Source organism: Protopterus annectens, chromosome 5.part0, assembly GCF_019279795.1.
Source record: "Protopterus annectens isolate FY-2018-M chromosome 5.part0, PAN1.0, whole genome shotgun sequence".
In the NCBI taxonomy this organism is placed as follows: domain Eukaryota; kingdom Metazoa; phylum Chordata; order Ceratodontiformes; family Protopteridae; genus Protopterus; species Protopterus annectens.
The window spans coordinates 1,510,672,601-1,510,698,803 of NC_056735.1; the positions used below are offsets into that span (position 1 = coordinate 1,510,672,601).

Sequence of the window (26,203 nt, forward strand, 5' to 3'; positions counted from 1 at the left end):
TGAAAATGAACAGCAGCTCAGACACTGGCAGAGTTGGGTGCAGGAATGGAGAAATGGGCTTGATTGGCCTACTCTTCCACTCTTTTGAGAAGGCCGAGGTAGTTCACAGTTGGTCAACTACTTCTATGCAAGACGAAGCAGAAATGGCCAAAACTAGGGGACAGAAGTATGGCAACTTCAATCCAGTGACTGTTGCTATTGTGTGCTTATGTGTGGGAGCATACCCACATACTGGTGGGGTTCACTGAATTCTCTACAGTGATCTTGTCCTTCTGTTAGCCACCTAGGGACTGGAGTTGGGGACCAATGAAACATCCCTGTAGTATTTGCCCTCTATGAGGCAGAGCTGCAAAAAGGAAGTAGTATCAAGTACTATCCCAGCCTGAGGGCAATTATGAGTCTATCCTAAAATCTGGATAGCCCCTGTCTAGGAGGTGTAAAGCCAGGCCACTGGGACTAGGGTGCCCTCACTCGGCAGACAGGCAGATGGATAATTAGGCATTAACACTGCACAAACCCTCTACTGACACCTGTGTGATGGTCCTTGGTGTAGGAAGCCTCCCCCCACAAGAACAAATAAACTCAAGACTTACGAAAGTGAGCGCTTATGGTAAGCAGGCATGGTGAGAAAAAGCACGACCCTCAGGTATAGCTTGTGTACTCTGCATACTGGGATATGTATGTAAAAGTCTTTGAAAGATAGGGTAACAAGGACTGCATCAGGTCTTAGCAAGGGGAGCAGAGCCTGCAGGGTCAACATTCTCAATTCTGAGACCATCAAAACATCTGTTTAGCCTTGAGAGGTCCATAACGGGTCTCCAGGGTCCATCTTTGCTTGGTACGAGAACAAGCTGGAGTAGAAGTGTTTCCTGTCGGGGGGGGGGGGGGCTTCTGTGGTCCCTTTGGAAAGCATCACTTTAAAAATTGTCTTTCTTAGGTGCTTCTGGTATCACAAACTTTTGTGACTTAGACACGAACTGGAATTTGTAGCCCCCTGGAAACTAACTGGAATTTGTAGCCCCCTGGAAACTAACTGGAATTTGTAGCCCCTTGGAAACTAACTGGAATTTGTAGCCCCCTGGAAACTAACTGGAATTTGTAGCCCCCTGGAAACTAACCGGAATTTGTAGCCCCCTGGAAACTAACCAGAATTTGTAGCCCCCCTACAAACTATGTTTTGAAACCACTAGTCTGTGTTTATGGAGAACTACTCTTGACAGCAGGTGTCCAGCCTTCCCCTAATCTGGTACATAAATGGTGAATTTGTGGGTGAGTGTTGGGGTGGGCTTTTTAGGGCTGGATTTATAGCAGTCTCACTCAAGTCAACAACCTGTGCAACAATATGTCCTTACATAGTACTGGGAAATCTATATTACTAGAACTTCCTTTACTGAGTATACTTCTACCTCTTACTCACTCGATAGTCTACTCTACTTCCTTGCCTCAATATGACATTATATTCTTATTTATTCTAACTGAAGCTTTTAATCTCATTTCCTACTTTTCTACCTCCTTCCCCCTTGTTAGTCACCTACAAGTTGTTTTATTTTATTCAGCCAATCACATTTACATTTATCTGGAAATGAATGAGCCATTTCCATTTTTGTAATCTGCAAATTTATTTACTTACTTATTTGACATTTGTTTACTGGGAAAGTCCGACTGGGTTCAAGCCCATTTTCAGCGGAGATCCAGGGAGAGAAAAACTCAACAGTACAACTTAAACAGAATTACATATCAAAATTGATTACAAAGACTACAACAATCACACAGGAGTACAATTTGTGGATACAAAAAAAGAAGAAAATAAGCAAATATAAAGCAAGCAAAGTTGAACATACATTATACAGAAGATAGAAGAGAGTTCCTAATATGTATGTTACATAATTTTGTTTGTTTGTGTCTTTTGGCTTTTCCCGGTTAGGGGTCGCCACAGCGGAACTCCGGTCCGCTAATGATTGGTAGTGGATTTTTACGTACCGGGTTACCAGCCCTGATGCACAAGCTTCAACGAAGGCACGCCCCATTCACGTATGCCTCCACACAGAAGACGCTCTAGCTGAGAATCGAATGGACAACGTCTTGCTGTGAGACGACAACGCTACCGCAGCACCACCACCGCAGTATGTATGTTACATAATAATGCATGAAAAATATGTATGTTACATAATAATGCATGAAAAATGTATTACAGAATAAGTAATAAGTCGTAAAAACCATATACACTTTCTAGCAAGAGACGTGGGTAGTAAATTTTAGTCATAATTTCTGGGATAGATAAAGGTTAGTGTAAGAATAGAGAGAAGGAACATTAGAAAGTTAAGGAATTATAGAAAGGTTAAGCTAGATAGGCTGAAGTAAATAAAATAAACTAAGGAAAAGAATTTCTAATAATACAGGGCTTCCAGTACAGTGTAAGGGAATATTTTTGCCTGGTCAAACTGTTAGTTCGAGTATGAGACTGTTAAAAAAGAACCTCTTCACAGAATGGGTTTTTAACCTGCACCAGAAAGGGTAGTACACAGAGAGGCTTTCAACAAGACAGGACTGATGAAGAAAGGGGGATAAACAAGGTATGGATGGAAAGAAGTTAGAAGGTTAAATGCACTACACAGGCTTGCTGCATCCTCCTCCTGGAATCAAACAGATGCAATGCACCTACAACCTTTTTATCTTCCAACACTACCTCTCCAGTTTTACTTGAATCTTTATGTCTAACATTACATTCCTTGGAAAGAACAATTCGTATTGAACAACAGTTATCCACGTCTCATAAATAATTTATTAGGAAAGAGCACTTTCTGTCACACAAAGCTGCCTAGATCATAGAAAAAATTTCAAATGCATGTTCAAAACGGACTCTCTTTTTTATTTTTTTTTTAAATTCACTTATTGGTAAACAAAAAGTAATCATCCTCTTCCACAAAGCATCCATGTTCCTTGACAACAAAGTGTCATAAATCTGTCTGCCAGTCTACAAGTATACTGCTGTACACTTATCATAAATGTAGATGTTCGAGTGTATTCACTGTTGCAGTCATCACACTTGGGTTATCTGCCTGCAGATTGCCCTCAGTCGTCCCGAATACCAGAGTCCTAGGATTTCTGCATCAGATGCTATCGCCTCTTCCATGATATCAGGTAGTCAGGGGTATAAAACAGGCAGCCGACGCCATTACATCAGTTTTTCTTGCGCCAAATGTCAGGAGCCCCCCAAATAGGAAGCTAGTATATGGTGGGGAACACCACCAGTAAAAAGTAAATACCACTGCCATTAAAAATGGCCATAGAGAGGAGAGGTAGAAAAGAGAGATAACCAGGGGGTTGGAGGAGGGAAACCAGGACTGCAACAGTGAATACACTCGAACATCTACATTTATGGTAAGTGTACACAACTGTACAATGTTCTTCATGTTTCACTGTTGCAGTCACCACACTTGGGTTGATTCCCAAAGCTGAGGAAGGGTGGAGGCATTCAAGAAGTGTTAGGGCTAGCTAGCAGGCCTTGTAAGACTGCTGTAGCAAATCCAGCTCTGGATTTAGAAAAATATAGATAAGTGGTAATGCTTGGTGAAGGTGTGTACAGAACTCCAAGTTGCAGCTTCCAGAATGTCCCTGGTAGGGGCTCCCCTGAGAAATGCTGTAGAGGTGGAAGTAGCCCTAGTGGAATGTGGTCTGATTCCCTGTGGGGTAGGTTTTCCATGGTGCTTGTAGCAGAAATGGATGCAGTGTGATATCCATTTGGAAATGGTTTGCTTTTGAAATGGCCTTGTTCTCTGCCCTTGTAGCAAAGCCAACTAGCAGCTGGTCAGATTTTCTGAAAGGTTTAGTCCTGTCAAGGTAGAACCTGAGCTGTCTGTGCACAGCCAAGGAGTGCAGGATCCTTTCCCCTTTATTCTGAGGATTAGGGAAGAAGGTTGGCAAATGGATGGATTGGTTTAGAGCCACACTGGACACCACCTTAGGCACAAAGGACGGGTTAGTCCTGAGGGAAACTCTGTCAGCATGGAAAATAATGAAGGGTTCAACAGCCATTAGTGCCTGTAACTCAGACACTCTTCTTGCTGAAGTTATGGCTAAAAGCAAGGCTGTTTTCCAAGAGAGGCATTTTAACTCTGCTGAAGCAGCAGGTTCAAAAGGGAGAAGTGTGAGCTTTTCCAGTACAAAGTTAAGGTTCCAGGCAGGGGTGGGTGCTCTCCTAGGGTGCCTTAAGTCGTTAGCCCCTCTCAGGAACTGTTAGATGAGAGGGTGACAAAATAGAGGTGGTTCAGTATTATAATGAGCTGAGATGGCAGAGGCATGAATCTTAATGGAGGAGAAGGATAGGCCTCTGTGGAATAGCTCTGCTAGGTAATCCAGGATTTGAGGTAAGGAGGGCACTGCTGTGTCCTTTCCTTGAGAGTGATTCCAAGAACAAAATCTTTTCCACTTTTCAGCATAGGATTTCCTAGTACTAGGCCTTCTGGCCTCAAGAATGACGTCCCTCACCTGTTTGCTGAGGGTTGCCGGTGGTGTATTCAGGGGATAAGCCAGGCTGCAAGGTTTAGGGTTTGCAACTGTGGATGCAAAATCTGTCCCTCCTGCTGAGACAGCAGGGTAGGGGTCTGGTGAAGGTGCCAGGGTGGCACTGTTGTCAGACTGCGTAAGAGTGGGTACCAGTGCTGGCATAGCCAGTCTGGGGCAATAAGAACTGTCCTTGGCCTGTCCTGTTTGATCTTGAGTAGTACATTTGAGAGGATGGGCAGAAGGGGAAAGGCATAAATTGAGAGGTTTTCCCATTGGAAGGATAGGGCATCCATCTTCCAAGGCACTGCTGTGAGGGTTCCTAGTGCAGAATTTGCTCAACTGGTGGTTCTCGGGTGAGGCAAAGAGATCCACCCCCGGTGTCCCCCACCTCTGGATTTGAAGGTTGAAGGTGTTGGGCTCCAGTTTCCACTCGTGTGGGTCTAGAAGATTTCTGCTTGTCATCTGCCAGTGAATTTTGTCTGCCTGGCAGGAATTGAGCAGCTGTCCTGGAAGGATTATGTATTTGAAGGCTGTCAGAGCATTCTGTACAGCTAGCAACTCTTTTTGATTGATGTGTAGGAGAATTTGGCCTAGGCTCCACTTGCCCTGAATGTATTTTCTTGCCATGTGAGCCCCCATGCATAGTCTGATGTGTCTGTTGTCATGGTATGGGCAGCGAGGGGTTGAGTGAAAGGCAGTCCCTTGTTGTGGTTGCATGCCTCTGCCCACCAAAGGAACTCTGCCCTTAAACAAGGAATGATTGGAATGACTGTTTCCAGGTCCTGAGAATGTTGACACCAAAGACTTTTTAAGTACCACTGAAGTTTCCTCATATGCAGTCTTGCATATGGAATTAGCAGAATACATGAGGCCATGAACCCTAGGGCTTGTAGTATTTTCCTTGCAGATAGCTGGATTTTGGTGGCCATTTGTTTGAAGTAGTTAGTCAAACAAACCTGTTTTTCTGGAGTGAGATATGCCATCTGGGAAGTTGTGTTCAAGCTTGCTCCCAGGAATACAATTTTTTGACTGGGCACCAGTTGTGATTTCTTTTCGTTGATGGTGTACCCCAGTGAAGTAAGGAGTCTTTTTACAAATGACAGATGCTGAAGTAGCAATTCCTGACTGTCAGCCTGAATCAGGCAACTGTCCAAGTATGGGAAAATTTGGATATTTCTCTGCCTGCAGTATTCAATGGCTGGAGTCAGGCACTTTGTGAATACTCTGAGCGGAGTAGATAAGCCAAAGGGAAGTGCAGAGAACTGACAGTGCATAGAGCCAGCCCTGAAGTGTAGATATTTCCTGCAAGACTCCCTTATGGGGATGTGCAGATAAGCTTCTTTTACATCTAGGGTGACTAACCAGGCATCCTTGGCTAGCATAGGGAGAAGCTGTTGCAGGGTATGCATTCTGAATTTTGGGACCACCAGAAAGGTGTTGAGAATTGACAGATCCAGGATTGGGCACCAGGAAAGTACAGTTTTGTACCTACCATAAATGTAGATGTTCGAGTGTGTATACTGCTGCAGTCATCACACTTGGGGTTATCTGCCGTCAGGCGGTCCCACAGTCGGCCGAATCCCAAAGTCCTGGTCCGGCGTCGGTTGTCATCGCTTCTTCCCTGACGTCAGTGCGACAGGGGTATAAAAGAGGCAGCCAACGCCATTTTCTTCAGTTTTTCTTGCCCCAGATGTCAGGTGCCCCCAACTAGGAAGGCAATACAAGTAACTATGCAAAAATACTTTAGTAGATAAACAAAAGTACTAGCTGTAAGCAAATACACCATATAGACAAGCATCCAGTTGATTGATGCACATGGAGTTATAACTAACACCCTGGTATGTAGAGGGGATGGTGGGAGGGTAACCTGGACTGCAGCAGTATACACACTCAAACATCTACATTTATGGTAGGTACAAAACTGTACTATGTTCATCGTGTTATACTGCTGCAGTCATCACACTTGGGTTGAATCCCAAAGCTATGGATGGGTGGCTGGTACTACACTGGGTTAGGCGAAGCTAGGATGCCCTGCAGAACTGCAGTGGCAAAACCAGCTCTGGTTTTTGAGTATAATGGAAGGTGGTAGTGCTTGGTAAAGGTGTGCACTGAACTCCAAGTAGCTGCCTCCAGAATGTCCTTGGTAGGAACCCCCCTGAGAAAGGCTGCTGAGGTTGCTGTAGCCCTGGTAGAATGGGACCTAATATTAACAGGCACTGCTTTCGCATGGTGTGAGTAGCAAAAGCGGATACAATGTGCTATCCATTTGGAGATGGTCTGTTTTGAAATAGCCTTTCCTTGTGAACCTGCAGCATAGGATACAAAGAGCTGGTCAGTTTTTCTGAAGGTCTTTGTCTTATCTAGATAGTAACGTAGCTGTCTGTGAATGTCCAAAGAGTGAAGGAGTCTTTCTCCTTTATTCTGGGGGTTTGGATAAAAGGTAGGTAAATGAATGGTCTGATTCAAAGCCACACTGGATACTACCTTTGGCATAAAGGTAGGATTAGTTCATAAAGAGACTCTGTCCTGATGGAAAATGATGAAGGGTTCCACTGCCATAAGTGCCTGTAGTTCTGAGACCCTGCGTGCTGAGGTGATAGCCAGCAACAGAGCTGTTTTCCATGACAAGTATTGTAGTTCTGCTGAGAATGCTGGTTCGAAAGGAGGCAGTGTTAATTTTTCTAAAACAAAGTTGAGGTCCCAAGCTAGCGTTGGGGGTTTCCTGGGGGGTCTTATATTTTTAGCCCCTCTGAGAAACTGCCTTAGTAAAGGGTGTGAGAATATGGGAGGATCCGTATTATATTGAGTGGAAATGGCTGAAGCATGGATCTTAATGGATGAGAAGGAAAGGCCTTTGTGTAGCATCTCAGTTAAGTATTGCAGAATTTGAGGAATGTTTGGTGTCCAAGGATTTTGACCTTTAGCCTGGTTCCATGCACAAAATCTTTTCCATTTGTCTGAGTAATTTTTTTCTGGTGCTGGGCCTCCTGGCCTCCAAAATGACATTCAGGACGTCCTTTGAGAGAAGTGATGATTGATAATTCAAGGTATCCTCCATGCAGCTAAATTTAAAGTCCTGGGCTGACTGTGAAGGATCTGAGAGTTTTGCTGGATCAACAGAAGTGGGAATTGCGGTAAGATCCATGGAGGGCTGTGAGCCAAGTTCCTTAATAACGGGTACCAGTGCTGACGTGGCCAGTCCGGAGCAATGAGGATCATTTGTGGTCTCTCTGATCTGACTTTCAGTAATACTTTGGTCAACAGAAGTAGTGGTGGGAAAGCATAGACTGTCAATGCTGTCCAAGTGAATGATAGGGTGTCCACTTTCCAGGCTAGAGAATGATAAGTCCTTGTGCAAAATTTCTGTAGTTGGCAGTTGTTGGGGGAGGCAAATAGATCTATGTCTGGGCGTCCCCACCTTTGAGTTATCATTGAAAATACTTGTGGGTGTAGTCTCCACTCGTGAGGATCTGCCATATTTCTGCTTAATTCGTCTGCCAATATGTTTTCTTTTCCTGGCAGGAATTGTGCTTGCAGTTGCACTTGGTAAGTCAATGCTGTGTTCCACAAGGTCATTGCCTGTCTGCATAAAGGGTAGGAGTGTGTTCTTCCCTGTTTGTTTATGTACCACATAACTGTGGTGTTGTCTGTCCTTATTAGTAGTTGTCCTGGATGCAAGAGGTCCTTGAAGGCTGTCAGTGCATTTTGCACAGCAAGCATCTCCTTTTGGTTGATGTGTAGATGCATTTGTTTTGCAGACCATTTGCCCTGTATGCACTGTCCTGCCATGTGTGCTCCCCAGGCGTAGTCTGAAGAATCTGTTGTCATAGTTTGGTTTGCTGGAGGCAAGACAAAAGTAAGACCCTTGTTTATTTGACATGCTTGAGCCCACCATAGGAACTCTCTGTGAAGACTGGGAATGAGAGGTATAATTGTTTCGAGGCTGTGCCTGTGCTGAGTCCATACACTTTTCAGGTACCATTGTAATTTCCTCATATGCATCTTTGCATATGGGATTAGTTGAATGCAGGATGCCCTGAACCCCAATGCCTGCAGGATTTTCCTTGCAGTGAGCTGGGTAAAAGTTGCCATCTTTTTGAAGTACTGAGTCAATTGTTTTTGTTTGTCTGGCATGAGGTAAGCCATCTGGGCTGTTGTATTTAAGCTGGCACCCAGGAATATTATCTGTTGTGAGGGTATTAGCTTTGACTTCTGTTTGTTTATGGTGTACCCTAGGCAACTGAGCAGCTTTGTTACAAATGCCAGATGCTGTAATAGAATGTCCTTGCTGTCCGCTTGGATCAGGCAGTCGTCCAGACATGGATAAATTTGTATTCCTCGTTGTCTGCAGTATGCAATTACTGATGCCAGGCATTTCGTAAATACTCTGGGTGCAGTAGATAAGCCAAAGGGCAATGCAGAGAATTGATAATGCGTTGTACCTGCCAAAAATCTGAGGTATCTTCTGCAATCTTGTCTGATAGGGACATGCAGGTATGCCTCTTTGAGGTCCAACGTTACCAGCCAAGACTCCTTGCCCAACATGGGAAGAAGCTGCTGTAGTGTGAGCATTTTGAATTTGGGTACCTCCAGGTATGTGTTTAGAATTGAGAGGTCTAAAATGGGTCTCCAGGCTTGGTCTTTTCTTGGTACTAGAAATAGTCTTGAGTAAAAACCTTGACCTTGCTCCCTTGTAGGTACCTTTTGAATTGCTTTCATATCCATGAGAGCTGAAATTTGCGTTTGTGCCTCTGTCCATTGGTTTGGAGGCAGATTTGGCATGCCTCTCATTCGTGGTAAAGTGCGAAAATGAAATCTGTAGCCTCGGGTAATGACATCCAGAACCCATTTGTCCTTTATTATGATGCACCAATTTTGTGGAAATAGAGCCAGTTTTCCTCCCAAAGGAGCTGCCAGGGCAATTTTGCTTGGCAGGCGAAGGAGGAAGTCATTGTGTTTGTTTCCTGAAGGGTTGAGATCTTTCGTCTCCACCTCTTTGAGTTGTTGTATGCCATTGTCTAGGCCTGAAAGAACCTTGTGGCTGGCCTCTGCCCCTTGGGTGTCTGTACCTACCCCTTTGGGGTCTGTCTGATGCAGGAAAGGACCAGTTTTTGATGGCCAGTTTCTGCTAAAGTGAGGAGGTTGTACCTGTAAAAAATCTTTAACTGTCTGCATAGATTTTGCCTTTTCTTCCATTTTCTTTAAAACTTCCTCTGCTTTGACACCAAATAGCACATCTTTCTGCAGTGGAGCATCCAGTAACTTCGCTTTGACATGTTCTGGTAAGGCTTGCTCTTTTAGCCAAGCATGTCTACGTATTACAGACCATGTGACAGCTGCTCTACATGAGGCTTCCAATGAATCAAAATCATACTGTAAGGTTTGCTTTCCTACCTGTTCTGCTGCATGCAGCAAATCCTACATCTCTTTGAAATCAGGTTGATCTGTCTGAGGCTTCATTTTCTGCTTTAACTGTGCAATCAAGTACTGCTGGTATTTCAGCATGTGGAATTGGCAGTTTAAGGCCCTCATGGCCAAAGTGGCAGACGTATACACTTTCTTCCCCCATCTTTCTAATGCTCTGGAATCTATTTCAGAAGGTAGTGGATTCTTAGCAGCAGAGGCCTTAACCCCCTTGGGACCCTGGGAAATGGTTTCGGGGTCAGCAACAGGGCTTTTATATAGAAACTTATGAGTATCAGGAACTCTATAGTATCTGTCTGGTTTAGCTGGTGCAGAAGGTAAGGAATCTGGGTTTAGACTAGATTCAGTGTAAACATCATCCAAAATGTCTAAAACTGGAGGAATTGCAAGGGGTCTATGCTGTGGAAGAAGAAGAAACTCACGGAGTCTTTTCTTAGAGTCAGAGTAATCTTGGCCTTCCCAGTGGAAGTGCTCCCTCATGGTGTGTACAGTTTCCCCAAAAGAGTAGTCTTCAGGGGGGGAGACAGAGGGAATGGACTCCCTCAGCATCTGAATCCTCATAAGGAGGGAAGGGGTAATCCTGGTCCTCAGAGTTAGCTGAAGAAATGGATGCTTTGTCAGAGGAAGGATAATCTTCCTCCAATCTAGGCCTTTTGTCAGGAGGGGGTTGGGAACCTCTGATAAGGGTAATTAAATCCTCAGCCATCTTAAGCATCTGTTTTTTAGGCATAGGGGCCTGTGGGGAGGTCTGTGGCCCCGGTTTCCTGACTTTTAAGGGGGTTTTAAGTTTAGCATAAAACTTTATAGAGATAGTTGTCGGTTTGAAAACGCCTTCTGAAACCGAAGGCCTTTCCAAAATCTCCGGATCACCGTCAGGGTTGGCGTCCATGGGGAGAGATGGAACCGGATCCTGAGGCTCAGCTGAGTCGGTCTTGGAGGCAGTCGGGATTTCTAAATCAGCGGTAGTCAGGGTCTGTGTAGGCGCCTCGCTGAAAACCGGAGAACCGGCGGCAGGCCTTGCTGAGGCCTCGGTATCTGGTCTTGGCCTTGGCTGCCTGTCCTTATCCTTACGTTTTTTAATCATTGCTGATGTCGGTTGATCCGACGACATGCTATAGTTAAATTTTCTGCCAAAATAATGTCGGGCGAAATCTGCCCGACGCTTGATTGTATGTTTGTTGAACCTAGCGCAAAACCGACAACCCGAGACGTCGTGGTCTGGGCCTAGGCAAAGAATACAATAAGAATGAAAATCCTTATGAGGTATTTGCTTCCCACAAGAAATACAGTTATTAACTTTGTCTGACATCAGTCTGAAGCAAGAAAAATTTCCCCAACGGGGTACTTAGCTTTAAAGAAGACTTTGGGCTGAAATTCGATTAGAAAATCTCAGGAGCCGGCCGACCGGCACTTGCGAACTGCTTCTGCTTCGGGCACCGCGCGGCAAGAAAGACTGAAGAAAATGGCGTTGGCTGCCTCTTTTATACCCCTGTCGCACTGACGTCAGGGAAGAAGCGATGACAACTGACGCCGGACCGGGACTTTGGGATTCGGCTGACTGCGGGACCGCCTGACAGCAGATAACTCCAAGTGTGATGACTGCAGCAGTATAACACGATGAACATCAGTCTGGAGTAGAAACCCTGCCCCCTTTGTTCTACTGAAACAGGTTGAATAACCCAGATATTGAGCAGGGAAAGTACTTGCTTTTGAGCCTCTGCCCACTAGTTTGGAGGAAGGTCTGGAAACCCGCTTGGGGTTGGCAGTGAATAGAAGTAGATTCTGTACCCCTGGGATACAATGTTTAGGACCCATCGGTTCTGTGTAATGGACATCCAGTTTTATGCATGAAGGGCAAGTTTTCCTCCTAGGGGCACAAGTAACTGGGCAGGGCTGGGGAGGATAATTGAAAAGTCATTGTGAACTTTTTCCAAAAGGGGGCAGCCTACCACTCCCTGATTTTGAGGTGGGAGCACTCCATTGTTTAGATCTCTGCATACCCTGAGACTGTAGTCTGGGTGGCCTGTTTCCCCTGGGTTTGGACTGAGAAGGCCTGGAAGGGGCTGGAAAAGTACAGTTGTGTACACTTACCATAAATGTAGATGTTCGAGTATATTCACTGTTGCAGTCATCACATTTGGGTTATCTGCTTGTAGTAGCCCTCAGTTGGCCTGATTATCAAAGTCTTGGGTCCTGCGTTGGTTGCTGTCTCATATTCCATGACGTCAGGTAGTCAGGGGTATAAAGCGTGCAGCCGACGCCATTACATCAGTTTTTCTTGCCCCAGATGTCAGGTGCCCCCCTTAATGGGAAGCAATTAAATATATATATATATATATATATATATATATATATATATATATATATATATATATATATACACACACACACACACACACACACACACACACACACACACACAAGTATACCTTCAACAAAAAAGCAAATACACCAAAAAGCTTTTAAGTATAGTAAAGGAGAATAGAGGTATAGCCAAAATAAGTCACTCGAACATCTAAATTTATGGTAAGTGTACACAACTGTACTATGTTATTCGTGTTTTACTGTTGCAGTCATCACATTTGGGTAGATTCCCAAAGCTAAGGATGGGAGGAGGAATTTAGATAGCATTAGGACCAGCTATAAGGCCCTGCAAGACTGCAGTGGCAAAGCCAGGTCTGGATTTAGAGAAAATTGGCAAATGGTAATGCTTTGTGAAAGTATGTACAGAACTCCAGGTAGCAACTTTTAGGATGTCTCTGGTAGGGACACCTCTGAGAAAGGCTTCAGAGGTAGATGCAGCCCTGGTTGAACGGGGTCTAATCCCCTGTGGGATAGGTTTTCCATGGTGCTTATAGCAGAAAAGAATGCAATGGCCTATCCATTTAGAAATGGTTTGCTTTGAAATAGCCTTCCCCTCTGCCCCTGCAGCAAATGCTACCAGCAGTTGTTCGGATTTCCTTTGAGGTTTAGTCCTGTCCAAGTAAAATCTAAGTTGTCTGTGCACATCTAAGGAGTGCAGTATCCGTTCCCCTTTGTTCTGTGGATTAGAAAAGAAGGTTGGCAAATGAATGGACTGATTAAGAGCCACACTGGATACCACCTTGGGCATGAAAGAGGGATTGGTCCTGAGGGACATCCTGTCCGCATGAAAGATGATGAAAAGGCTCCATTGCCATAAGGGTCTGTAATTCAGATACCCTTCTTGCTGAAGTGATTGCTAAAAGGAAAGCTGTTTTCCAAGAAAGGAATTTTAACTCTGCAGTTGCAGCTGGCTCAAAAGGAGGAAGAGTGAGTTTTTCCAAAACAAAATTAAGGTCCCAGGCTGGAGTTGGGGCTCTCCTATGTGGTCTTAAATTTTTGGCCCCTCTGATGAACTGACTGAGCAGTGGGTGAGAAAAGAGGGGTGGGTTCTGTGTTGTAATGAGCTGAAATGGTTGAGGCGTGAATTCTGATGGAGGAAAATGAAAGGCCCTTGTGAAGCATCTCAGTTAAGTATTGAAGAATCTGAGGTAAATTGAGCGCTGCTGTGGCCATCCCTTGCGTTTGGTTCCAGGCACAGAATCTTTTCCATTTTTTAGCATAAGATTTTCTAGTACTAGGCCTACTTGCCTCCAAAATGACATTCAACACTTGTTTACTGAGGGATGGTAATGGAGAGATTAGGTAATTAGCCAGGCTGCCAGGTTCAGGGTTTGAAGCTGGGGGTGCAGAATCTGGCTCTCCTGCTGAGACAGCAGGGTAGGGGTCTGAGGTAGGTGTCATGGGGCCAGCTGTGACACACTGTGCAAGAGGACGTACCAGTGTTGGCATGGCCAGTCTGGTGCAATCAGTATCATCCTTGGTTTGTTCTGTTTGATCTTTAGTAGTACTTTGAAGAGGAGAGGCAGAGGAGGAAAGGCATAAACTGATAGATTTTTCCAGCTGAAGGACAGAGCATCCACTTTCCAAGCTTGTTTGTGGGGAGTCCTTGTGCAGAATTTGTCCCAAGTGGTAGTTCTGGGAGGAGGCAAACAAGTCTATATCTGGGATCCCCCATTTGTTGATCATCATGTTGAAAATCTTTGGTTCCAGTTTCCACTCGTGTGGGTCCATGAGATTTTTGCTTACTTCGTCTGCCAGTGCAGTTTTCGTGGCAGGAATTGAGCCTGTAGATGAACTTGGTAGCTCAAGGCTGTGTTCCACAGAGCCATGGCTAGTCTGCAGAGGGGGGAAGAATGGGTACCCCCTGCTTGTTTATGTACCACATAACAGTGGTGTTGTCCGTCTTTACCATTAATTGTCCTAGAAGAATGTGGTCCTTGAAGGCTGTCAGAGCATTCTATACAGCTAACATTTCTTTTTGATTGACATGCAGGTGCATTTGACTTGGGTTCCATTTGCCTTGAATGCACTTCCCTGCCAGGTGAGCCCCCCATGCACAGTCTGATGCGTCTGTTGTTAGGGTTTAGGCGGCAGGGGGTAGAGTGAATGGTAGTCCCTTGTTTTGGTGGCAGGCCTCTGCCCAACAAAGGAATTCTAACCGTAGGCAAGGTATGATAGGAATCATTGCTTCTAGATCCTGAGAATGTTGACACCATAGGCTTTTTAGATACCATTATAGTTTCCTCATAAGCAGTCTTGCATATGGAATTAGTAGAATGCACAAGGCCATGAACCCCAAGGCTTGAAGTACTTGCCTTGCAAACAGCAGGGTTTTTGTGGCCACTAGTTTGAAGTAAGTTGTCAAATGAATTTGTTTGCTGGCGTGGGGAAAGCCATCTGGGAAGTTGTCTTCAAGCTTGCTCCCAGGAATATAATTTGTTGACAGGGTACCAGATGAGGTTTCTTTTTGTTTATGGTGTACCCCAGACAAGTTAACACCTTTTGTACAAATGCCAGATGATTCAGAAGTATGTCCTGGCTTTCTGCCTGAATTAGACAATTGTCCAGGTATGGGTATATTTGAATATTTATTTGCCTGCAAAATGCAATGACTGGAGCTAGGCACTTTGTGAATACCCTGGGCACAGTAGATAAGCCAACGGGCAGTGCAGAGAACTGATAGTGCATGCAGCCTGCTTTGAAGCATAGGTATTTTCTGCAAGATTTCCTTATTGGGATGTGCAGGTAGGCTTCCTTTAAATCCAGTGTTGCGACCAGGCATCTTTGCCCATCATGGGAAGCAACTGGTGAAGAGTTAGCAACTTGAATTTTGGAATCACCAAAAAGCTGTTTAGGATAGACAGGTCCAGGATAGGATGCCATGAGTGGTCTTTTCTGGGTACCTTAAGAGAGAGAGAGTACTTGCTTTTGAGCCTCTGCCCACTGATTTGGGGGTAGATCAGGCCAACCGTTTGGGGTTGGTAGCGCGTGGAAGTGAAATCTGTATCCTTGGGAAACAATGGTTAAAACCCATTTGTCCTTGGCAATGAGTTCCCAGTTTTTTGCTTGCAGAGCAATCTTTCCCCCTAAAGGAGCAGTCAGTTGAAAAGTGCTTGAAAGTTTTAAAGTTAAGTCATTGAGACAGCTTACCATAGGGGGAGTCTTACTACTCCCTGATTTGGAAGTGGGAGCCCCCCACTGCTTAGTCCTGTGTGTATCCTGGGACTGAAGCCTGGGTGTTCTGGGTTTGAACTGAAAAGGCCTGAAAGAGGCAGGAAAGGAGCAATTTTTTGAGGGCCAATACCTACTAAATCTAGGAGGCTGCACTTGTAAGAAATCTTTAACAGTTTGCATAGATTTGCTTTTTCCTCCATCCTTTTAAGAACAACTTCTGCTTTGTCGCCAAACAGGCGGTTCTGATTTAAGGCAGCATCCAGCAATTTAGTTTTAACATGATCTGGCAAAGATTGCTCCTTAAGCCAATCATGCCTTCTAAGTACAGACCCGCTGACAGCAGCCCTGCAAGATGCCTCTAGTAAGTCAAAATCACATTGCAAAGTATGTTTTCCAACCTGTTCAGCAGAATGCATTAAATCCTGTAAAGCCTTATTTTCAGCACAATCAAGAATCAACATAATTTTCTGCTTAAACAATCCAATAATATGCTGCTGATACTTTAACATATGAAACTGGCAATTTAAAGCCCTGATGGCCAAAGTTGCAGAGGTGTATACCTTCTTACCCCATCTATCCAGGGCCCTGGAATCTCTATCAGAGGGGGTAGGATTTTTGGCAGTTGTAGCCTTAATGCCCTTGGGTCCCTGTGAAATGGTCTCAGGATCCGCAGTAGGATTTTTAAAAAGGAACTTATGAGAATCAGGAACCCTGTAATATCTATCAGGTTTTCTGGGAGAAGGAGGTAAAGAATCAGGGGCCAAGCTAGATGCCGAAAAGGCATTGTCAACAATGTCCAGCACAGGAGGGACAGCTAAAGGTCTGTGTTGAGGCAGGAGTAAGAAATCTCTAAGCCTCTTTTTAGAATCAGAGTAATCCTGGCTTTCCCAGCGAAAATGTTCCCTAAGAGTATGCAAGGTTTCACAAAAAGAAAAATCCTTTGTGGGTGAAGCAGAGGGAACAGAGTCCTCTGCATCAGAATCCTCATAGGTATATAAGGGTAAATCCTGGTCTTCAGAGGAGACAGAAATTTCAGAATCCTGGTCAGAAGTATCATAAGCAAATTCAGTCCTAAGTCTCTTAGAGGAGGAAGGTTGGCTTGCCCTGATTAAAGTAATAAGGTCTTCAGCCATTCTTATCATTTGTTTTTTAGGCACAGAGACCTGACCATGCGGTCTGGGGGTCGGTTTCCTAGGCATGGTTCAAGTTTTAGGGCTAGAAAAAGAAGATGGCGCCAGTTTAACATGCAAGTCAGTAGGCCTGAAAACACCCTCAGAAGCCTGTGCCTGCACAGCAGCTCCAGACCCATCCAAGGGAGAGACATCCACAGGTTCCACAGTTGAAGCATCTCGCGGCATACCAGACTCTGAATGGGTCTCAGTAGAGGCCTGTGAATCTGAAGTAGTGGGTATCATGGGTCTCAGTAGAGGCCTGTGAATCTGAAGTAGTGGGTATCAGGGGCTGCGAAAGCGCCTGAATATCGGCGAACTGGCAACTAGCTTAGGAGAAGCGTCGTAGGCAGCTTTGGACCTAAGTGGCCTGTCTCTGTCTTTATCTTTGCGTTTTTTTCGGAATGCCGGTAGTCGGGTGGCTTACCGAAGACATATCTGGATAATTGAACCGAGTACCAAAATATTTAGAAGCGGAAATGTACCGATGACTAACAGTTTGTGGTTTAAATAAGGCACAAAACCGACAGAGAGGTACGTCGTGGTCAGGGCTAGGCAAGGAATACAGTACGAATGAAAATCTTTATGAGGTATTTGCTTTCCACAAGAAATACAATTATTGACTTTTACTGACATTGGTTTACAGCAAGAAAAAGTTCACCCAACGGGGTACTTAGCTTTAGTTGAAGACTTCGGTTCTGAAACTCGAAAATGAAAATTTCGGGAGTCAGCCAACTGGCACTTGCAAACTGCTTCTGCTTCGGGCACCGCAAGGCAAGAAAGACTGATGTAATGGCATCGGCTGCATGCTTTATACCCCTGACTACCTGACGTCATGGAAGATGAAACAGCAACCGATGCAGGACCCAAGACTTTGATAATCAGGCCGACTGAGGACTACTGCAAGCAGATAACCCAAATGTGATGACTGCAACAGTGAAATATGAAGAACATCGACTAGTTTTTAGTAGGCCAATGCCTACTGAATTTAAGTGGCTGCACTTGTAAGAATTCTTTAAGAGTTTGCATAGATTTAGCTTTTTCTTCCATCTTTTTAAGAACCTCTTCTGCTTTGGTGCCAAACAAACAGTCCTTATTTAAAGGAGCATCTAGTAATTTTGATTTGGCATGATCTGGCAATGTTTGTTCCTTCAGCCAAGCATGCCTTCTCAGTACAGACCCAGTGACTGCAACCCTGCAAGATGCTTCTAGGGCATCAAAGCCACACTGCAAAGTATGCTTAATAACTTGGTTTGCAGAATGCATTAACTCTTGATAATCTTTATTTTCTGCACAATCTGGAAGTAACATTTTTTGTTTAACTAGTTCCACAATATGCTGCTGGTACTTCAACATGTGAAGAGTTGCAGAGGTATATACCTTCTTACCCCATCTGTCTAAAGCTCTGGAATCCCTGTCTGAAGGGGTAGGGTTTTTGGCTGTAGTAGCCTTAATACCTTTAGGTCCCTGGGAAATGGTCTCTGGATCCGCAGTAGGATTCTTAAAGAGAAATTTGTGAGAATCAGGTACTCTGTAGTACCTGTCAGGTTTTCTAGGGGCCGGTGGTAAAGTGTCTGGAGTAAGACTGGATTCCATGAAGACATCATAAAATCCAGGACAGTGGGTATAGCTAGAGGCCTGTGCTGAGTCAACTCTAAAAATTCTCTGAGTCTCTTTTTGGACTGAGGGTATTCCTGGCATTCCCATTGGAAATGCTCTCTTAAAGTATGCAAGGTTTCACCAAAAGAAAAATTCTCTGGAGGGGAGGCAGAGGGAATGGATTCCTCTGCATCTGAATCCTCATAGGTTGATAAGGGCATGTATGATAATCAGAAGGGTCAGAGTCATCGGACTCCCCGTCTGTAGAATCAGAATGAAACGCAATTCTTTGTCTCTTAGCAGGGGAAGGCTGGCTTCCCCTAATTAGGGTAATAAGGTCTTCAGCCATTCTTAAGCATTTCTTTTTGTGGCATGGGAGCTTGAGCATGCGCTTTGGTCGTCGGTTTTCTAGGCGTAGTGCATACTCTGGGCCTGAGAAACTTGGTAGTTTTAGCTAAAAACTAAGTTGTAGGTTTAATTCTAACATCGGTAGGTCAGAATACATCCTCAGAAGCAGGTGCCTGCACAGCGGCTCCGGACCTATCCAAGGTAGAGACATCCGCAGGTTCCATAGTCAAAGAAGCATCTCGCGGCATAACGGACTCCGAATGGGTCTCAGCAGAGGCCTGAAAATCTGCAGCAGCGGGCATCAGGGGCTGCACAGGCGCCTCACTAAGTACTGGCGGACTGGCGACTACCTTAACGGAACCGTCATCGGCAGTTTTGGACCTATGCGTCTCTGTCTTTATCTTTATGTTTTTTTGGAAGATCGGTAGTTGGATGGCTTATCGAAGCCATTTCGGAATACGGAGAACGACAGCAAAAGAATTTAGCGACAAAGATAGCCCGACGACAAATGGTTCGGGCATTAAACAAGGCATAAAACCAACAGCGAGGGATGTTGTGATCTGGGCCTAAACAGGTGATGCAGTAAGAATGAAAATCTCTGTGAGGTATTTGCTTTCCACAGGCAAGACAACTGTTAACTTTTTCTGACATTGGTTAAAGCAAGAAAAAAAGGATCCCCAATGGGGTACTTAGCTTTGAAACTTGAAAAAACAAAAATTTCAGGTAGCGGCCGACCGGCACTTGCAAACTACTTCTGCTTCGGGCTCCTTCTCGGCAAGAAAGACTGATGTAATGGCATCGGCTGCCTGTTTTATACCCCTGACGACCTGACGTCATGGAAGAGGCGACAGCATCCAATGTAGAAATACTAAGATTCAGGTATTTGGTCTGACTGAGGGCTACCTGCAGGCAGATAACCCAAGTGTGATGACTGTAACAGTGAAACACGAAGAACATCTGTATTGCAGCTGTCATTTTCTTCTCTAAAATAATGCACTGTCTTGCTTCATATTTCACGTTTTTCCAGAACTGTAAGCAATGGCTGAATACACTCCGATAGAATAGTCCACTTGCCTAATTAAAAAAGCTTCAATGATGGGTCACTGAATATCAAATCCTTGATGGTCAGAACTGCCAATGTCTAATGTCTGAAGCTCAAAACACCAAAAACTATTTTTTTTTTTATTTTGGGGGGGGGGGGGCAAGCCTCCATGTATTCCTTTAATATGGAGGGCAAGCTCCCTACACCCTCCAAACTTACATACACTAACTCCATGGTCACAACAAATCAAAAAAGGGAGTACTGTTGGTGCATGCTTAGAAATTTCTCCAAGAATGACTTCCTATGGAAACCACATTTGGTGGTCTGATATTCTTCGACATCTCGAGTCTCAAGCAATTTATGCTCAAAGAATCACACTCTGCCCACCTGTAGGTTACCATTAAAAAAATTACACAGGTAATTAATCGTGTATGATTATACTGGGAACTCAATCAACATGTATTCCTATCACTCCAGAAGAAAAAAATGCCAAGTTCAAGAATGTCAAGGCTCTAGGCTGCAACACAGCTGTGAAAAGATACATAGAGGAAAGCGGTTTCTTTCTGGATGTTAATTGGATCCCCCCACACTTTTTTTTTCTTTGCCTAATGATGCTGAATGTGTTGCATTGAGAAGCTGACCTGTACCTCATTGTCTTCGCATAATTTGCCTAGCTTTTTTTTTTTTTTTTTTTAAACATGCAATGCTGAAGACTTTTCAAAACTATATGGTCAGAAGCAGACTCAGTAAAAAATATGTGGACATTTACATTAAAACTTACAACCTCAGGACAAAATCAGGAAGGGGACTACCTATTATCTATACATAGACAATTATCCTACTACTCTCAGATACTGACGCTACTGCTTAAACTCATTAAACTTTTTGACAATTGCCTAATGTTTCACATATGCCAAACACTTACTCACTCTTCTGTAACTTTCTAACAGCTGATCCACTGTCTCAAGCAACTAACTCCTCTTACTGCAACTTGTAAATAATTAATTCAATGTTCTCTAGTAGGAGTATCGAGACTAAGCTAGTGGCATACTATTGTTAATTAAGCGTACTTAAGAGTATATACTGCTTCAAGTAAATAAGAAATGTTTGACGTACTGTAAACTTATATGCACTCTATGTTACTGTTATCTGTTACTAACTTTTGTGTTGGTGTGGAGCTTTTCTCCCCGGGCCTCCGCTTGAAAAACGACTTTTGTTCAGTCAGACACTCCTGGTCAACAAATGTCAAATAAATAAATAAATAAAAATATTACGGTGGTAAGCCACTTGAGTTTTGATGTGAGCACAGATTCAGATCCTCTTTGACAACTACTACAAAATGCCACCAAGCAGTCCAATATCAATCAATCCTGTGTTACATGAAGAATGAAGTCAAGCTAAACACTGCTTGTCAGGGACATCTTCGTCTTGTCTTTGGAAAAATACAGACCAAGACAACACTACAAGACTGCACAAATACAGTTGACATTTCTAAACTCTGCCATGCACTTGTACAAACATACAAGATGACACCACGTTAAAGTCCATCCAACCCTAGCAGAAAGTTATCTTAAATACCATTACTTAGTAGCACGGTTTGAAATGCATAAATATTTCAGCAAAAGGTCTAATCAAAGTGTCAGTTAGTAATGCCATAATAGAATTAGTTGATTCTGAAACACCAGTGTGCAAAAAATTAAATTAAATGCTGTGACATTAAATATCTTCAGTGCTCTCACTACAATCATGGCTGCTAAGCAAAGAAACAATGGGAACGTACTTCTAGACTGAGAAGGAGAACTAAGTCTACACTCCCTCTGCTTCAAAACCGCATGATTAGTAAGCAAGTGCAGAAGAGCTAGGACATGACCAAGTTCTTTGTAGTCATTTTGCTGACAACCATAGCTTTCAACCAATCAGGGACAAATCTCAACTGAATAAGGGATAAATTCAGAAATAATCAGGGACACTTTTAAAATATTAGTACTACTAACATGAGACATTCGCAGAATAACAGACTACGCATTCATATACATTTTCTGAAGTAAACAAAATCTAGAATTGTACTTATTGTCATTATTTATAAATGGTAATTCTCTACCTTTTCTCCAAAAGTCATCAGTTTTAGGAGACATTAAGAGGGACAAAGTTAAAATGTAAGTCAAAATCAGGGACAGCTGAGAGGTATGATGACAAGACAGTTATTCAAAAGTAGAAATTATAATCCAGGGTCTCAAATGGGTAATCTTGTATGACATGACAAAAAATTTTAGCTGTAGTAAAATCAACAAGACAACCTGCAGTGAGGCCACTATGAAGGTGCAAAAAAAAGTCTGAAAATGTTAATACTGATTTGTAAACAATGTGATCACTTCTCAAGCTATGCCAAACCTGAAAGTCCATCATTACAGGTTGAGGCAATGGTCAGAAACTGGTAAAATGTCTCAGATATGAGGACAGAAATTACAAATTTCTACAAAAGTTATGTACTTACCATAACAATAGATCTGTGTTGTATTTCTCAGTCTGGTTCAACTTGCTGGTTTATCAGATCCGACTCAGATCTGAGGCCAGCCACTTCTCAAAGACTTCAGCTCACCAGGCTGCCCCTCCCCTAAGAATACCTCAGATCTAGTTTCTTCCTCTCTGTCTAAGGCACCAGCCTAAAAGAAGAGAAACTAAGGACCCCAACAGAAAGAGAAAATAACCTCTCCCACTCGATCATCCTATGGCAAAAGACTTGGGATACAGATGGGGGGAGGAGGGAGGGCAGGTTGAACCAGACAGAGAAAGACAACATAGATCTATCATTATGGTGAGCACATAACTTTAGTATCTGATGTTATCTTTTCTGCCTGGCTTCAACCTGTGGGACTGGGTCCCTAGCCATGTAAAACCCTTGGCAGGCTCTAAGGACGGATAGTGAGCAATATATAAAACCCTTGGCAGGCTGTAAGGAAGGATAGTGAGCAATACAGTGGAACCAAATGAAGACCTGAATCTAGACTGAATGTCCATCTTGTAAGTGAGAGACACATGTGAGAGGAATTACTCAAGTAACAGCTGCACATGAAGAAAAAAATAGTGGAAGTAGCCCTAGCTCTGGTGGAATGACCTTTTGATTTGCAAGACAAGGCTTTACCTCTCAAAGTATACGTAAAGGAAAAATGGTATGACAGCCACTTGGCTATCATAACTTTAGAAACAGGTTTACCCAATCTAGACTTTGAAAAGGAAACAAACTGGTCAGACTTCCTGAAAGACTTTGTCCTGTCCAAACAGAATCTCAATTGTCTATGCACATCCAGAAAATGCAATAAGTATTTGCCCTTGTGAGAAAAAGTGGAAAAGAAATACTGGAAGGTGAAGAGACTGGTTCAGGTTATCTTCAGTACCCACCACTAGAAGGAAAGATGGGTCTGTGTGAACAGAAACCCTAACTTTGTGGAAAACCAGATATGAGGAATAACATAAAGAGTCTGTAATGTGGACACATGCCTGGCAGAATTAACAGCCACCAGGAACAATATATTCCAAGATAAAAGCTTCAAATCTTAAGTGGCAGAAGGCTCAAAAGGAGGGCCTGGCAAGGACTTGCAGTACAAATGGTAAATCCCGGAGAGGGACGGGGTCCCAAACAGGGGAAGCACAATAAAAAAACACCTCTGGAAAAAGCTTTGGAGATTTTCAAGTCAGCCAAAGGTACGTTATCCCTGCCAACATGAAAATTAGATATGGCTGCCAACTGCTTCTTAATTGTGGATTAACTGTAACCTGCAATGAACAAGTCCACAAGAAAGTCTAGGACTACCACCAAAGGAGCTGAAAAGGGGTCCAAGCCCCGAGAATCAGTCCAAATGGCAAAATATTTCCACTTACTAACATACATCTTCCCTAGTAGACATCTTCTGGGAAGAGGACAACATACGTACAACACTGTATGAAAGCTTGGGATATCTGGCCAACAAAGTGCAAAACAAAAACTCCGGAGGACAGCAGACCAAGTGAATCATGCCAAATATTTAATATAAAGTGCTTTTAATTTGACAAAAATCTGAAAACTTCTTCAGGTCATATCTGGCCAGCAAGGAAACTGGAGAGACCAGGTGGTTAACTTGAGGTTCTGAAAGTCAGGCAGGTCCAGACCCGCTGATTGAGAAATGAGATCTGGAATGGGACCAAACACCCAGGGTGGGTATCACAGAAGAAGCCACAGGAAGGGTAACCACACGTGACAGGGCCAAAAGGGAGTGATGAGGATTACAGTCATTCTGCAGTGGGCTGCCTTCTTAAGGAACTTTACTATTAGGGAAACTGAAGGCTATGCATACAGGAAACCCGTTGGCCAAGCATACAGGACAACATCTCAGGGTGAATGCCCCTGAGGAGGGACTAAGGCATAATAGCTACTGCTCTTGGTGCTGGAGGGGGAAGCAAAGAGGTCACAATACAGAGTGCACCAGAGCTGAAAAAAGAGGAGTGACTTACCATCGGATTCAGAGACCACTCGTACAGAAGAAGAATGTTCTTGCTTAAACTGTCTTCCATAATGTTGGTCTTCCCTGGGATATGCATTGCAATCAGAAGCCTCTGAGATAAATCACCCATTACCAAACCCTCATGACCTCTCAACATAGGGGGTAAGATCAGGCCCCCCTCATTTGTTCAGATACTAAATGATGGACATATCAGACTTTATAAACCACAGTTTGAAGCCAGATGGAAAACACAACACTGGAACAATAGACTATAAATACCAATGAACTGTAGGATACATGCATGTTGGAAATGTTTAAGTTGCTGTCAAACTTCTTTTGGGTAGTACTGGGTGCTAATGTAAATCAAGTATGTCCAAATTACTCAGATGTGAATGAAGTCAACAAAATTAATTACAAAAAATAATGGGAAACAATCTTCACTTTACCTTTAATGCTTAACTGAAATTCCTCAGAAAAGAGCGTCTTCAGCTCCTTATTCCCAGACTCAGCTGTCTGTCCAGGCAGAACAGGGCTTTCAGGCATGAGACGAAAAAGATGATATAGCAGTTTATGCAATGACTTAGACCTCCGCAGATATTGAGAATACAAAACTCGTAACTGTGAAAAAATTACAAGTATTAAATGAATGCAGCACAGGGAACTAGTCTGCATTTGTTTTTCATCACACCAACTACAAAACTTTTTTTAAATTTATATTCTAGGTAGATACCTTGGCACTTTTTTTATTACCACATTTCACATAGGTGAATAGTTTACAGTGTAATACGTATCTTTATGCTTTCCTCAAATTATTTGTTCTTATTGAAAATATAAGTCGACAACTTTCATCCTCACCAGACATCACTTCAGGAAGTTCAGATGAATAAAGCACTCACGTTAACTATAGATCACTGACTCATTCATTTCATTTGGTGATTACCCACTTACTACAGTAGACAGTCAGGGAAACCCACAACCTATCGAGACACTTGACGCGTAAAAGATCTAGAATTTCATCCTCAACACACCACCAACCCATAAGAGGGCACACTTACACACGTCCTTGCTCACAGAGGTATACTTTCACTCTACCATTCTCACACAGAATGTACGCTTGTGGATTATTTAGCAAAAATTTAAGAGGCCAGTAGACTAGTGGGACTAACCCAGTTAAAGAATGAATGAATGAACAAATAAATAAATAAAAAAATAAAACAGAGGACCACTGACTTAACCAAAGGGATCTCAACTAATCTTTGAGAAAATCCAGGAAAAATCCATGTGGACTCAAAAAGGACATGCACACCCTGCAATGAAGGCAACTTGGTATATCTTCAGGATACAGACTATTGTGGCAGTCTAATCACCTTTCAAAGGGATATTTGCCAGTTCAGATGTCTAAACAGTACCTGTACTCTCCCTGCAGTAATCTGTCTTTATTATGGATTTTGCCTGGCAGTAGTATATTTGTGCAAAGTGATCACATTGTTTATACAATAATATTAAAATGTTCAGATTTTCTGACACCTGTACAGTGCACAGTGGCCTCAGTGTAGATGATCTATGTCTTGCTAATTTCATTCAGTTCTTTGAAGTTTTGTTAATTCACATTATCTTATCTTACTGCTTAGTATTAATTGTACAGTGGTAGTAAATACAGTTTTCATTCTTTGTAAACTGTACAACATCTTGATGTATTTTTTGTTCTTGTATTTTGCAGTTCTCTACTCTTGTACGTATACTGTGTCTTAGGTTCATAGGTTCATACTAGGCTATCTGCCCTAGGGCATTTATAAGCCTAGCCAGAGTGTGTATGGCTTTCGCCACCCATTTTAAATGAATTTTGCTATGCCCTTTTTCGAGGTTAGTATACTGCGCTTCTGTCTAACAGTGACACAGAAGTGATACCCGGGGTAAACCTACGATCTCCCATCCACTCATCAAGATCTTTTTGTGCAACTTTCATCTCCAGGCCTCCCGTTTTTTTTTTCCCCTCCCCAGTCAGACTTTCCCAGTAAATAAATGCAAATGAACAAATAAATTATATGAAAATGATGACTTATGTCTAATCGATTCATCTGAAAAAGTAAAAATAAAAT

At 43.2% G+C, this 26,203-nt stretch overlaps 1 protein-coding gene across 1 annotated transcript in view; it reads right to left on the reverse strand.

Annotated features, from left to right (window-relative positions):
- Positions 1–26,203, reverse strand: part of LOC122802390 (E3 ubiquitin-protein ligase listerin-like) — a 1,831,112-nt gene that overhangs the window by 201,208 nt on the left and 1,603,701 nt on the right. Inside the window, exon 24 of the mRNA XM_044072016.1 lies at positions 24,551–24,722. Coding sequence (XP_043927951.1) covers positions 24,551–24,722 — 172 coding nt within the window. The remainder of the gene's footprint in view (positions 1–24,550; positions 24,723–26,203) is intronic.